The 15,721-nt window shown below is 44.7% G+C and overlaps 1 protein-coding gene across 1 annotated transcript in view; it reads left to right on the top strand.

Moving 5' to 3' along the window:
* The window catches only part of LOC120979012 (complement factor H-like), a 139,902-nt gene that overhangs the window by 83,648 nt on the left and 40,533 nt on the right, over positions 1 to 15,721 (top strand). The window contains exons 5-7 of the mRNA XM_040407506.1: positions 7,756 to 7,941; positions 9,829 to 10,020; positions 10,347 to 10,391. Of these exons, the coding sequence (XP_040263440.1) occupies positions 7,756 to 7,941; positions 9,829 to 10,020; positions 10,347 to 10,391 (423 nt within the window). The remainder of the gene's footprint in view (positions 1 to 7,755; positions 7,942 to 9,828; positions 10,021 to 10,346; positions 10,392 to 15,721) is intronic.

Raw genomic sequence — 15,721 nt, 5'->3', positions numbered from 1 at the left:
CCAAGCATTCTGCTAGCATTTCCTGCTGCTCTATGACATTGTCTGCCTACCTATAAGTCTTCTGAAATAATGACCCCTAAATCCCTTTCCTCAGATACTGAGGTTAGGACTGTATCACTGATTTTATATTCTGCTCTTGGGTTTTTACGTCCCAGGTGCATTATCTTGCACTTATCAACATTAAATTTTAGTTGCCATATTTTTGACCATTCCTCTAGTTTTCCTAAGTCCTTTTCCATTTGGTGTATCCCTCCAGGAACATCAACCCTGTTACAAATCTTTGTGTCATCAGCAAAAAGACACACCTTACCATCGAGGCCTTCTGCAATTTCGCTGATAAAGATATTAAACAATATGGGTCCCAGAACAGATCCCTGAGGTACCCCACTGGTAACAAGACCTTGGTCTGAATATACTCCATTGACTACAACCCTCTGTTGCCTGTCCCTCAGCCACTGCCTAATCCATTCAACAATATGGGAGTCCAAGCCCAAAGACTGCACTTTATTGATAAGCTTTCTATGTGGGACAGTATCAAAAGCCTTACTAAAGTCTAGATAAGCGATGTCTACTGCACCTCCTCCATCTATTATTTTAGTCACCCAATCGAAAAAATCTATAAGATTAGTTTGACATGATCTCCCTGAAGTAAACCCATGCTGTTTTTCATCTTTCAATCCATGGGATTTTAGATGTTCCACAATCCTCTCCTTAAGTATGGTTTCCATTAATTTCCCCACTATTGATGTCAGGCTTACTGGCCTATAGTTGCCCGATTCCTCCCTACTACCTTTCTTGTGAATGGGCACAACATTTGCTAATTTCCAATCTTCTGGGACGACTCCTGTTGCCAGCGATTGGTTAAATAAATCTGTTAATGGTTTTGCTAGTTCAACGCTGAGCTCTTTTAATATCTTTGGGTGTATCCCATCAGGCCCCTGTGACTTATTTGTATTAATTTTAGACAGCTGACTTAGAACCTCTTCCTCTGTAAAGACACATGCATCAAAAGATTCATTAGTCTTCTTTCCTAACTGAGGTCCTTCTCCTTCATTTTCCTTTGTAAAAACTAAACAGAAATATTCATTGAGGCAGTCAGCTAGTTCTTTATCTTCTTCTATATACCTTCCTTCTTTTGTTTTTAATTTGGTAATTCCTTGTTTTAGTTTCCTTTTTTCATTTATGTATCTGAAGAATGCCTTCTCGCCTTTTTTCCCTGACTGAGCTAATTTCTCTTCTGCCTGTGCTTTGGAAGCTCTTATAACTTGTTTGGCCTCTCTCTGCCTAATCTTATAAATTTGTCTGTCATCCTCGTTTTTTTTTTTTTTATAATTCCTAAATGCTATCTTTTTGTTTTTAATGATTTTGGCCACTTCTGCTGAGTACCACAGTGGTCTCTTCCTTTTTTTGCTTTTACTGACAAGCCTAATGCAATTTTCTGTTGCCTTCAATAGTGCCACTTTTAAGTAGTCCCATTTCTCCTGGACTCCAATGAAACTGTTCCAGTCTGATAGGGACTTGTATACCACTAATCTAATTTTAGAAAAGTCTGTTTTTCTAAAGTCTAAAACTTTTGTTTTTGTGTGGTGTGACTCAGTCACTGTACTAGTTGGCATCTTCATTTTTTGCTGCTTTTTTGTGGTGTTTTTTCTGGAGCTATTTGGACACACTGCGTATCACTACTAGATTTTTCTTCATGGTTTTTTGCCTTAGGCCTCATGCACACAACCGTTTTTTTTCACGGTCCGCAAAACGGGGTTCCGTTGGTCCGTGATCCGTGACCGTTTTTTCGTCCGTGGGTCTTCCTTGATTTTTGGAGGATCCACGGACATGAAAAAAAAGTCATTTTGGTGTCCGCCTGCCCGTGCGGAGCCAAACGGATCCGTCCTGAATTACAATGCAAGTCAAAGGGGATGGATCCGTTTGACGTTGACACAATATGGTGCAATTTCAAACGGATCCGTCCCCCATTGACTTTCAATGTAAAGTCAGGAATTAATATACCATAGGATCAGAGTTTTCTCCAATCCGATGGTATATTTTAACTTGAAGCGTCCCCATCACCATGGGAACGCCTCTATGTTAGAATATACCATCGGATTTGAGTTACATCGTGAAACTCAGATCCGACAGTATATTCTAACACAGAGGCGTTCCCATAGTGATGGGGACGCTTCTAGTTAGAATATACGACGAATATCATTGGTGGCCAGTGTGCGGCCTCCCCCGCCCCCCCTTCTATTGTAATATCATTGGTGGCCAGTGTGCGGCCCCCCCGCCCCCCCCCCCTATTGTAATATCATTGGTGGCCAGTGTGCGGCCTCCCCCGCCCCCCCTCCCTCTATTGTAATATCATTGGTGGCTAGTGTGCGGCCCCCCCGGCCCCCCCTCTATTGTATTAATATCATTGGTGGCCAGTGTGCGGCCTCCCCTCTCCCCCCCCCCCCCCCGATCATTGGTGGCAGCGGAGAGTTCCGATCGGAGTCCCAGTTTAATCGCTCTGGGGCTCCGATCGGTAACCATGGCAACCAGGACGCTACTGCAGGCCTGGTTGCCATGGTTACTTAGCAATATTACAATATTAGGCTAGTTTCACACTAGCGGCAGGACAGGTCCGACATGCTGTTCACCATGTCGGAACCGTCCTGCGGCTATTTCGCCGTGCCTCCGGACCGCCGCTCCGTCCCCATTGACTATAATGGGGACGGGGGCGGAGCTCCGGCGCAGCACAGCGGTGCACGGCGAAAGCCGCCGGACTAAAAAACCTGACATGCAGTAATTTTAGTCCGGCGGCCTTTCGCCGTGCTGCGCCGTGCTGCGCCGGGGCTCCGCCCCCGTCCCCATTATAGTCAATGGGGACGGAGCGGTGGTCCGGAGGCACGGCGAAATAGCTGCAGGACGGATCCGACATGGTGAACAGCATGTCGGATCCGTCCTGCCGCAAGTGTGAAAGTACCCTTAGAAGCATCATACTTACCTGCTGGCTGCTGCGCTGTCTGTGTCCGGCCGGGCGGCGCATTGTTGAGCGGCGCATTGCTTAATTATCTGTCACTTACCAGTAGGAGGAGCTCCCGGCCGGTCACAGACAGCGCAGCAACCAGCAGGTAAGTATGATGCTTCTAATATTGTAATATTGCTAAGTAACCATGGCAACCAGGCCTGCAGTAGCAGCCTGGTTGCCATGGTTACCGATCGGTGCCCCAGAGCGATTAAACTGGGACTCCGATCGGAACTCTCCGCTGCCACCAATGATGGGGGGGGGGAGAGGGGAGGCCGCACACTGGCCACCAATGATATTACAATAGGGGGGGGGGCGGGGGAGGCCGCACACTGGCCACCAATGATATTACAATAGGGGGGGGGCGGGGGGGCCGCACACTGGCCACCAATGATATTACAATAGAGGGAGGGGGGGCGGGGGAGGCCGCACACTGGCCACCAATGATATTACAATAGGGGGGGGCAGGGGGGGGCCGCACACTGGCCGCCAATGATATTCAAACTGGGGAGGGAGGGGGGTCTGCCCCCTGCTGCCTGGCAGCCCCTGATCTCTTATTAGGGGCTACGATATGCACAATTAACCCCTCAGGTGCAGCACCTGAGGGGTTAATTGTGCGGATCACAGCCCCCTGTAAGAGATCGGGTGCTGCCAGGCAGCAGGGGGCAGTCATGTACACAGTTCGTAGTATATTCTAACTAGAAGCGTCCCCATCACTATGGGAACGCCTCTGTGTTAGAATATACTGTCGGATTTGAGTTTTCACGAAGTGAAAACTCATCTCTGAAAAAGCTTTTATGCAGACGGATCTTCGGATCCGTCTGTAGGAAAGTAACCTACGGCCACGGATCACGGACGCGGATGCCAATCTTGTGTGCATCCGTGTGTTTTTTCACGGACCCATTGACTTGAATGGGTCCGTGAACCGTTGTCCGTCAAAAAAATAGGACAGGTCTTATTTTTTTGACGGACAGGAAACACGGATCACGGATGCGGCTGCAAAACGGTGCATTTTCCGATTTTTCCACAGACCCATTGAAAGTCAATGGGTCCGCGAAAAAAAACTGAAAACGGCACAACGGCCACGGATGCACACAACGGTCGTGTGCATGAGGCCTTATAGAGAGGATGTTGTCATAACACCTGGCAAAATGCTAGGAGCTCCAGCATGCTGATTTTTTTTTTTTAAAGAAGCAAGAAAGACAAAAAAAAGACCAGAAGCACAAAATACACTCGAGTGTCCTTTGTGTTTCATATTTCCCTTAGGCCTCATGCACACGACCGTATGGCTTTTTCAGTGTTTTGCGGTCCGTTTTTCACGGATCCGTTGTTCCGTTTTTTGTTTCCGTTGTGTTTCCGTTTCTGTTCCGTTTTTCCGTTCCGTTTTTCCGTATGGCATATACAGTATACAGTAATTACATAGATGAAATTGGGCTGGGCATAACATTTTCAATAGAAACGGAAGACATACGGATGCATTTCCGTATGTGTTCCGTTTTTTTTGCGGACCCATTGACTTGAATGGAGCCAAGCACCGTGATTTGCGGACAAGAATAGGACATGTTCTATCTTTTCACAGGACGGAAATACTGAAATACTGAAACGGAATGCACACGGAGACACTTCAGTATTTTTTGCTGAACCATTGAAATGAATGGTTCAGTATATGTTCCGCATACTGAACTACAAAAACGGCCAGTATACTGAACGCAAAATACTGTCGTGTGCATGAGCCCTTAGACCTTCAGCTAACATCTGGAGCTGACAGATTTCTGACTGTTGTGGATCTCAAAATAACACATTTATTTAGGGATGTCTGCCTTTTAATAAATTTGCTTCAAATCTCACCAACTGCATTCTACTTTCAACTGGCTCAAAATCTGCCATTGTACCGACAGATGGGTGGTAAGTACCGATGATATCTTATGTTTAGACAATCTGAGAACATAAAAAGAGACAGGCCAATGTAGCCCTATATAAACAAACATCGAGCATTCAATTGACGTATTCTCTGCTACACAACCGTATTTTTCTGTCCGCATCCATTCCGCAATTTTGCGTATCAGATGGAAACCCCTTCATTTCGACGGGGCCGCAAAAGATGCGGACAGCACACCGTGAGTTGTCCGCATCCACACTTCTGTTCCGTGGCTGCGCAAAATTTTTTTTTTACATGTCCTCTTTTTGTCTGTATTTGTGAATCTGTTTTGTGGATCTGCAATTTGCGGTCTGTAAAAATTGATACGGCCGTGTGAATGAGCCCTTACTTGCTGGGTTATTTGCTACTTAACCCAAATATAAGGTAACCTTTTCCACAGGCAGCATGATATAGCACCAGGCGCCTTAATTATATTAAAGCGTTTGTCTGGTGTAATCCTCAGGACAAGTCATCAATATCAGATTGGTGCGAGTCTGGCTCTGATCGGCTTTGGACGGCACTGTGTCCTCCTCATTCTTTATCTTTACCCGCACACCGTTTACTTTGTAGTAGCAATGCAATGTCAAATTATAGCTTCCTCTCCAATGCACTTGAATTGGACAAACAGCTGTAATTACACTTCAACGCCGCTACAAAGTAGACGGCCTACAAGTAAACATTGAAGAGGACACAGACCTGGCAAGAGCGAAACAGCCTCATCAAACAGCAGATTGGCGAAGGTGCTGGGAGTTGGCCCCCACCAATCTGATATTGATGACCTGTCCTGAGGATAGGTCATCAAAATCTGTAGCCGGACAACCCCTTTAAAATAGGCTCATGCACAGGAACGTATGTTCTTTCCATGACTGTTCTGTTTTTTTTTTTGCGGACCGTATGAGGAACCATTAACTTCAATGGGTCTGCTTAAAAAAACGGAAGTTGGTCGGCCGTTCCGTGCATTGGGGACTGCATTTTGCGGATCTGTTTTTTTGAGGACCGCAAAATACATACAGTCGTGTGCATCAGCCTTAATTCTAAAGCATTGCTGCATTTTAGAGAAATCAACTTAATAAATGCCTGCTCGGGGAGAAGTTTCTGCTGAGCGTTCCTGCTCCAGCTCTGCCTAATCAGTTGAGTTTGACTGACAGGTCTCCCCACAAATAACCAGTGTTACCTCTATGAGTTCTATGAAAAAAGGCAGCGTTGACAGACAGATCGCCTTTAAGTCTCTGCTGTGCAAATGTAATTCAATATCTTGACTTAAAGGGGTTCTCCTGGAATTAAGAAAATGAAAATACCTAAATAATACTTTATTATAAATATGTTCCCAAATATCTTTCATTAGTTATAATGGCTCATTATGTCTAGGGTGAAATCATGAACAGAAATAAAATGGCCTCCCGCAGTCCTATACGTACTCACAAAACCTGTCCTAATCACACAGGACAAGTCACTTCAGAGCAGTTAGCTAAAGAGCCGCCTCATCCTCCTCTCTGCTCTACTTGTCAGGGATTATCATAATGAACACAGTTTAATATGATCTAATTCTGATAAATCTCTGTAGGAACGGAGTTCATGAGTAGACATGAAGTACAAAGAGGACGGACTGTGGTAATGTGGGGCTGTGGTAATGGAGACTGCATACAAGTGCTGCTGCTCATCAGCCACATCCCCACCTCCTCTCTGTACTTCATGTCTCCTCATAAACTCCATTCCTACAGAGATTCAGCTGAAGAACTGTTATCATCTGTATTCAGGATCATAATCTTTGACAAGCAGAGCAGAGGGGAGGATGAGGCAGTTCTTTAGCTAAGTGTTCTGAAGTAACTTGTGCTGCTGTGTTATTAGGACAGGTTATGTGTGCACTAATAGGACAGCAGGCATTTTATTTCTCTTAATGATTGCTCAAGAGACTAAATGAGCCATAATAACTAGTGAAAGGTATTTGGGAATATATTTATAATAAAGTAATATATAAGTATTTAAATTTTTTAAAATCCTGGAGAACCTCTTTAATGTGTGTCAGGTGCACAATGCATAAAGTAAAGGGAAGGCTCTAAGACAGGGATCAGCAACCTTCGGCACTCCAGCTGCTGTGAAACTACAATTCCCAGCATGCAAACATGTGTTCTTCTAACTTCCATAGAAGTGACTGGAGGATTCTGGGAGTTGTACTTTCTGTCGGAGGTTGCTGATCCCTACTCTAAGGGGTAGATTTATCAAAACTGGCTTAGTTGCCCATAGCAACTAATCAGATTCCACCTTTCATTTTTCAGACCTCCTTTGGAAAACAAAAGGTGATTGGTTGCTCTGGGCAACTTAGCCAGATTTCCTTCACACCAGTTTTGATAAATCTCCCCCTAAGTTCGGAAATATATAGTTTTTTATACTTTGATTAGTCTTTTGGGAATGCTGCGAGGAATCTAGAGAAGTCTGTGTGTTCTAATTTTCCCACCTCCACATTGATTTACAGATTTTCTGGTATATGGATCCATTCACATGAACGTGTCCGTTTTGTGGAGCGCAAACCGCAGATCCACAAAACATGGAGACCAGCCGTGTCCACCCCGCATTGCAGTGCGGACCAATTGACTTTAAGTTGCGACAAAGAATCGAACATGTCATAGCTTTGTTTGGTGCAGCCAAGAAGAAGAACACAGAAGACATGGTCATGTGAATGGACCCTTAGTCTGTATGATGGAAAAGTAGTCAATCTAGCAGACTCGCAGCCTATACTGTAACGATATAACATGTTAGGCATTATTCACACAGTGTAGTTTTTACAAAACCAAAGCTAAAAAAAATTCCTTTCATAGTGCTGCTTTCAATTTCATTACAGCTCGCCTATGTCCGCCAGTGAGGGACGACAGTGTAAGAGTCCTGTCATACGTGAATGATGATGAATATACTATAGGCCAAGTTATAAACTTTGAATGCAAAAATCCAAATTATAAGCTTAATGGGCCAAATCAGATTTATTGCACTGGAAATGGAACATGGAATGTGGATCCTCCAACTTGTAAAGGTGAGGTCTTCTTAATAGGCTTTCTTAAACTTTCCAAAGGCCCTTTTAAATTGACCAATAATCAGGCAATTATCAGTAACAACTGAAACGTTCCTAATAATTGCCTGATCGTCAGTGGATATGAGGGTACAGTGATATCTTGTCCCCTAGAAACTCATTTATGAAAACTTATGTAAAGGAAAACTGGCATGGTTGTCCAATCAAATACCACCTTTCATTTTTCAGAGCTCTTTTGCAAAATGAAAGGTGGAATCTGATTGGTTGCTATGGGCAGCTAAGTCAGTTTTCCTTTAAACTAATTTTGATAAATTTCCCCCATTTTTCCTGGGCAGCAGATTGCTGTTTACACAGGATGATCTGCTGTACAGAAACAATGATTTTCGGTGGCAGTAGAAAGACATGATCACCTCGCGAACAAGCGTTTTCCTCATTCATTGAGTGATCACTGCCACCTTTTAGGGTACCTTCACACGCGACAGAATTTGTGGTAGAAAATTCAGCCCCTGAAAATTAGTCCATTCACCTTAATGGGAACTGCAGAAATCCATGTGCTTGCTGTCCCATTCAAATGAATGGAACTGATTTTCAGTCATGGAATTTTCTACCACAAAATGTGCCGCATGTTAAGACACCCTTATAAAAGCCAGTCATCAGGAATGAGCATTTATACAAACACTCATCACGAATAATCAGCCTGATTATCGGTCCGTGTAAAAGGACCTTTACCCTCATTTTAAAATGTTCGGAAACATCCTTCATGCTTAGGATGGAGAGTAAACATTAATTATTTTTATGGAAATCTCAAAGCTGTAAACTGACCCTTCCAGGGGCGGACTGGGAACTTAAAGTGGCCCTGGAAAAAATAAATAAAAAAGTGGCTCCATTTTGTAGGCAGGTCCAAATTAACAGAAGGCAGGGCAACCCAAGTAGGTGGGGACAACAATACCATAGTGCAAAATACCGTCCCATCAGAACTATATACCACAGTGCAGCACAATATACTGCCCCAAAAGCTGCCCCTCTGTGGTGGCCATCAATAGATGCCATTTTCTGTCCTCCTTCTCCAGTTGTCTCTAAGATATTGAGCAGGGGACTTAGGAGGTGAGGTGCGGCCGCAGCAGTTGAATTCGGGAAGGCATGTGTGGTTGCTGACCAAGTACACGAGTACCTGATTCTCACTGTGTTAATTACTGTTGAGAGCTCATTATGTACCCGGTCAGCTGCAGAGAGGAGGACTTGGGTGGCCCCATGGGGCATCGGCCCACCGGGAAATTTCCCTTTAGGGTCTATGGCCAATCCGCCCCTGGACCCTTCCACATGAGGGTATACTAGTGTTTATTATCTGCACTGTGGCATCACTGTGTGCATGTGCCTTGTACTATATTATATAATCATGTTTATTTGACCTGTTTTGTGACATTACTGTTCAACTAGCTGAGACCTCACTATGTTTAGAACTAGAGATGAGCGAAGTTTTGAAAAATTCGATTTGGCAGCTTCACCAAAGTTTGACAAGAAATTAGATTTGTTACAAATTAATTCGTATTTAGCCTATCAATCAACAAGACCATTTCTAACGGTCGCTTAGACAAAAGTGCACCCGTCTAACAGCTGTAATACGCTAGTGCAATATGGTTTCGAGTTTAAAAAGAGAAAAAAAAATCACTCACCTCATCCACTTGCTCGTGCAGAGGCAGTCCGCTGCTCTCTTTAATGGAAAAAGACCTGCCGAAAGACCTGCGCTGAGCGTGATGACGTCACCGTGCGCTCCCAGCATGATCACGTGGTGACTTACACCAAAGCCACAAATTTTTGGATCTTCCTTTGTAAACGCTAATGACTAAATTGCTAATACAAATAAAATGATTTTTATGCATTTTGCCACAGGGGCATGCACTGTACAGGAGAATGACATGAGAATAAACAACATACAGCTAAAGAATAATCATATTGTACATTATGAAGATAATGAGACTGTTCAGTTTGAATGTGTTTCTGGATATCAAATATCAGATCCAACAAAGCTACAAACACAATGTGAAAGCAGCATTCTGAAATACCCAACCTGCCACAAGAAAGGTAACGACTGATAATGTTGCGTTTCATAACCATTGTGGCCGATGGCCACTGTCTGCCGCTATAGGGCTATACCGTGGCTTACATCGCAGGTGTGTGTTGGAAGTATATATTATGGATTCCCTTGGTGTAAGTGTACTGGAGGTATAAGTATATGGAGTATATATAGTCATGTTTTATAATAAGGACGCTCTGTCAGTCTTATTCTGCTGTCATAGTCTTTAAATTACAGAATGTGGGCTAAAGAATGCTCTTTGTTAAATTAAGACATTGCGATCCACTCAGGATCCGTCAGACCTCATCCTAATTTGTATATTTTGTGATTTTAGTGATCGTGGACCAGTACCGGGTAAATGCCAAGAAGCGTCTATCAGGTGTGAATGGATGTAACATTGGAATTGCAAGAAAACAGTATAATATTATTTACGTTATTCATTTTCATAATAAGAGTATTCTATCAAAAGCAATTGCACCATATGCATAGTATATGTGTAATAAGTGGGGGTCCCAGAACTCCAGGTACTGTGTTATACAACACACGGTGGCAGAAAATAAGAAATCTAACTGGCAAGAGCCGTGTGCACATGTGGGAGTTTTGGGAATATTTGAGCAAGGCCTTGTCAATAGAGGTCCAAGATCTCCCAGAGGACCTACACGTTTTAGACATTTCCTGCTGACAACTTTGGCTCATAAGATTTTTGTGCGCATTGTTTGTTGTTTTTTGTGCAGTCACCACTATAAAGTTGCCGCCCGTGACTAGCAGTATTACTATGTTATTTTTTATAGGTACTGTTAGTGTATTATGTCCTCTACAGTGAGGACCTTCTTACTATTATTGTTCTTTGTATCTAAATAGATTACAGTCACCTTATGCTGTGGCACGGTGAGCTTGGTAATTTACCACCTCTTTGTTTATGGCTCAGTATATTATTGATGTGTATCTCTTTAAGCTATTACTACCACCCTCTCGTTTCTAAATGAGAGCTTTGCTTATTGATTGATTATGTCTCCATCAGTACATGGACCAAGAACTTGCCGATTAAGAGGCTCTTTAAACCCCATTTACTCTGGACAAGTACCGCTTGTCCAGTGGTAAAAGTTTCTTTGTTTATTTAAATCATACGAGGTGACTGGGAGGCGTGTTCCCATCTTGCCTTCCCACCCTCCCGTCTCTGATTCCGCCCACTTAGCGCATCAGGATGATGACTAGTTACCTTCCAGCTGGCCGCACTGCCTCCAAAAGAATGTTCTGATCATGTGATGATTCACATTATCGGCCCATGTGACTTGTCATGTGTTGGGAGGGAGCGAACTTGGTAGCGATCTGGCGCGGCCTTTAAATTCAGCCGTGCATAGATCTACATCGCCGCCGTCATACGCTGGACACAATGCTTTTTTTCTGACCCATGCTTCACCTCTACATGTACAGATGAGTACATCGGAGCGATTGATCACCGCTCCCTTTGTCACTACACACCTGCTTGTGACAATGTTATTGTAAAACTGTTGATTGTAATTGTATGGTATGTGTAGCGCATACTAGGGCAATTTGGGTACTAGGACTATTTTGGCACTACATCGCCACGACAGTCACTTTGTCCCCTGATGATTTGGCAAGTGCCATTGAAATGCATTGGGACACTCTGTGGAGTTGGTATGAGTGTTTATTTTCTCTTTGTTTCATCCCTTTGACGAAGCTGTGCAGTTAACATCGTACTCCAAAGGGACCACTAGGGCCATATAGGAAGATACACTTTGGTGGGAGCTGTAGGGACTCCTAGGGTAAGACACCCGGCATTGTGTCCCTTTAACCCCTTTTTAAGTCTATACATTACCTTCTCTCCTGGTCCTGTTGAGTTACGCACACTGTAAGGGTGCTGTGAATCGGGCTCCTTGTTTTATTAATTTTGCTTTCTCTTTGATTAGTGAGTCTTCTGTTTGCATTTCTATTAATGATATGGGCCTATTTTAATGCTTACTTATTAAATGTTAAGTTTCAACAAGGTTCCCCACACTAGTTGATTGCATAAGTATTCAGACCCTTTACTCAGTATTTATTTGAAACACTTTTGGCAGCGATTGTAGCCTTCAGCCTTTTTGGGTATGAAACCACAAGGTTTGCACACTGGAATTTGGGGATTTTCTGCAATTCTTCTTTGCAGAGCCTCTCAAGCTCTGTCAGGTTGGATGGGGACAGTCGGTGGACAGACATTTTCAGGTCTCTCCAGAGATGTTTGATTGAGCTCAAGTCAGGGCTCTGGCTGGATTCAAGGACATTCACAGAGTGGTCCCTAAGCCACTCCTGTGCTAACTTGGCTGTGTGCTTAGGGTCATTGTCTAAATGGATTTGAAATTTTGGCCTAGTCTGAGAATCAGAGCACTCTGGATCAGAGGTTCATTAAGAATACAGTATCTCTATACTTTCAGATTTCTCTCAGCCCTGACCAGTCTTTGTCCCAGCCACTGAAAAACGCCCCCACAGCATTATACTGCCACCACCATGCTTCACTGTAGGGATGGTATTAGACAGATGATGTGCAGTGCCTGGTTTCCTCCAGACATGACACTTAGAATCAAAGCCAAAAACTTCAATCATGGTTTCATCAGACTAAAGAATCTTGTTTTTTCACAGTCTAAGAATTCTTTAGGTGCTTTTTTTTCTTCTTTTTTGCAAACTTCAGGTGGACTTTGATGTGTCTATTACTAAGGAGAGATTTATTTTTGGCCACTCTGCCGAGATTGTTGGAATTCTGCAGTGATGGTTGAACATCTGGACATAGGATCTTTGGAGCTCAGACATAGTAACCACTGGGTTCTTGATCACCTCTCTTACCAAAACCCTTCACCCCTGACTACTTAATTTGGTGCGGGGTGGCCCACTCTAGGATGCATCTTAGAAACATGGAGGCCACTGTGCTCTTGAGAACTTGAGAACTCTGTGTAGCAGAACTTCTCCAGATCTGTGTCTCCACACAATCCTGTCTCAACTCTATGGGCAGATCTTTCATCCTCATGGCATGGTTTTTGCTCTGATATGCATTTTCAGCACTTAAGCAGAGAAATACAATGGTTCTCCTTGTAATTTATGAAAGCAAATAAGTTCAGCCAGGTCCAGGTGAAGTGATCATTCCATATCCAATAATACCCGTACATTACAGAAACAGGAACATTTGACTGTCTTTAGTTTTAGGCTGGGTTCACATCACATTTTTGCCATCTGTTTAACCTATATAAAAAAACATATGTTAAACGGATGCCTCTGAAGGATGCCATACAATATCATACGTCACCAAAGAATTTCATTGTTAAAACTGTATAGATTAAGGTATATGTTTTTCAACTGGTCTCTGCAGGATGGAAAGCGTGGTGTGCTACATTTTTGTATCCCTTTATCCCTATGTATATGATAAACGGATAGAAAAAACCTGATGTGAACCCAGCCTAAGTGTGGCTCCAGCCTTCCACTGGCACCAGAATTTACCTTGACATAGTACGGTTGTCAATTCCTGCTTTGCATTGTGAGCTGCCTTAAATATCTAGACAGGAGTACAGTGGTCCCTGAAGATACAATGGCGTCAGGATACAATATTTCAACATACAATGGTCTTTTCTGACCCATCGTAAGTAGAGTTGAGCAGACACCTGGATGTTCGGGTTAAAAAAAAAGTTCGGGTTCGGGACCCGAACTTGACCCCGAACCCCATTGAAGTCAATGGGGACCCAAACTTTTGGCCACTAAAATGGCTCTAAAATAGCCATGGAAACAGCTAGAGGGCTGCAAAAGGCAGCAAAATGTGCTTAAGAGCATGGCAAATGCTCTGCAAACAAATGTGGATAGGGAAATGAATAAAAAAAAACATAAAAGACCTTAAAAAAATAAAAATTAGGAATGATGTAGGAGGAAGAGGTTGAGGAGGCGGTGAATGGGTGGATGTGGCCGTGTAGGCTCACGTGGCGGTCTAGGTGGAAGCGGCGGCGAAGGAGGAATAGGTAGCCAACACAGATGTGTGTTATTTTGCATTTTTACATAGGGGTATCCCCCAAAATATTGGGACATATAAAAAAAAAAAAAGGAATAAGTGCACTTGAGTACAAGGATGGATGGTTGAGGCTGTTAGAACTGTCTATTCTGCACAAGGTACAGACAAGTCCTGAGGGATCCAAGCCTGGTTCATTTTAATGAACGTGAGCTTGTCCACGTTGGCTGTAGACAGGCGGCTGCGTCTGTCTGTAATGACGCCTCCTGCCGTGCTAAATACATGTTCAGAGAGTACACTGGCTGCAGGGCAGGCCAGCACCTCCAAGGCATACAGGGCAACCTCTGGCCATGTGGACAATTTGGAGACCCAGAAGTTGAATGGGGCAGAACCATCAGTCAGTACGTGTAGGCGTATGCACAGGTACTGTTCCACCATGTTGTTCAAATGCTGCCTCCTGCTAACACGCTCCATATCAGCAGTTGGGGCCGGTTGTTGCGGCGAGGTGACAAAGCTTTTCCACATGTTGGCCATGCTAACCCTGCCTTCTGAGGTGCTGGCGCTGACACAGCTGCGTTGGCGACCTCTTCCTCCTCCCCTGCCTTCGCCTTGTGCTTCCACTTGTCCCCCGGCGTCAGTCAGGAATGCTCTCAGGAGCGCGTCTACCAGTGTGCGCCTGTAGTCGCGCATCTTCTGATCACGCTCCAGTGAGGGAATTAAGGATGGCACATTGTCTTTGTAACAGGGATCCAGCAGGGTGGCCACCCAGATGTCAGCACACGTTAAAATGTGGGCATCTCTGCTGTCGTTGCGCAGGCACTGCAGCACGTAGTCGCTCATGTGTGCCAGGCTGCCCAGAGGTAAGGACAAGTTGTCATCTGTTGGAGGCGTATCGTCTGCGTCCTCCGTATCCCCCCAGCTACGCACCAGTGATGGGCCCGAGCTGCGTTGGATGCCACCCCACTGTGAACATGCTTCATCTCCATCCTCCTCCTCCTCCTCGTCCTCCAGTAGTGGGCCCTGGCTGGCCAAATTTGTACCTGGCCTCTGCTGTTGCAAAAATCCTCTTTCTGAGCCACTTGTAAAAGACTGGCCTGAAAGTGTTAGAGATGACCCCTCTTCCTCCTCCTCGTCCTGGGCCACATCCTCTTCCATCATCGCCCTAAGTGTTTTCTCAATGAGACATAGAAGTGGTATTGTAACACTGATAACAACGTCATCGCCACTGGCCATGTTGGTGGAGTACTGGAAACAGCGCAACAGGGCACACAGGTCTCGCATGGAGGCCCAGTCATTGGTGGTAAAGTGGTGCTGTTCCGCAGTGCATTGGTGCTGTTCCTCACCCGTGCGTGCTGCAGCTGAAACTCCACTATGACCTGCTGCTGCTCGCACAGTCTCTCCAGCATGTGCAAGGTGGAGTTCCACCTGGTGGGCACGTCGCATATGAGGCGGTGAGCGGGAAGGCAGAAGTTACGCTGTAGAGCAGACAGCCGAGCGGCGGCAGGATAAGAACGCCGGAAGCGCGCACAGACGGCCCGCACTTTATGCAGCAGCTCTGACATGTCGGGGAAGTTGTGAATGAATTTCTGCACCACCAAATTCAGCACATGCACCAGGCAAGGGATGTGCGTCAAACCGGCTAGTCCCAGAGCTGCAATGAGATTTCGCCCATTATCGCACACCACCAGACCGGGCTTGAGGCCCACTGGCAGCAACCACTCGTCGGT

The sequence above is a fragment of the Bufo bufo genome, chromosome 9, assembly GCF_905171765.1.
Source record: "Bufo bufo chromosome 9, aBufBuf1.1, whole genome shotgun sequence".
NCBI lineage: Eukaryota > Metazoa > Chordata > Amphibia > Anura > Bufonidae > Bufo > Bufo bufo.
This window is presented reverse-complemented; position numbering and strand designations above follow the sequence as displayed.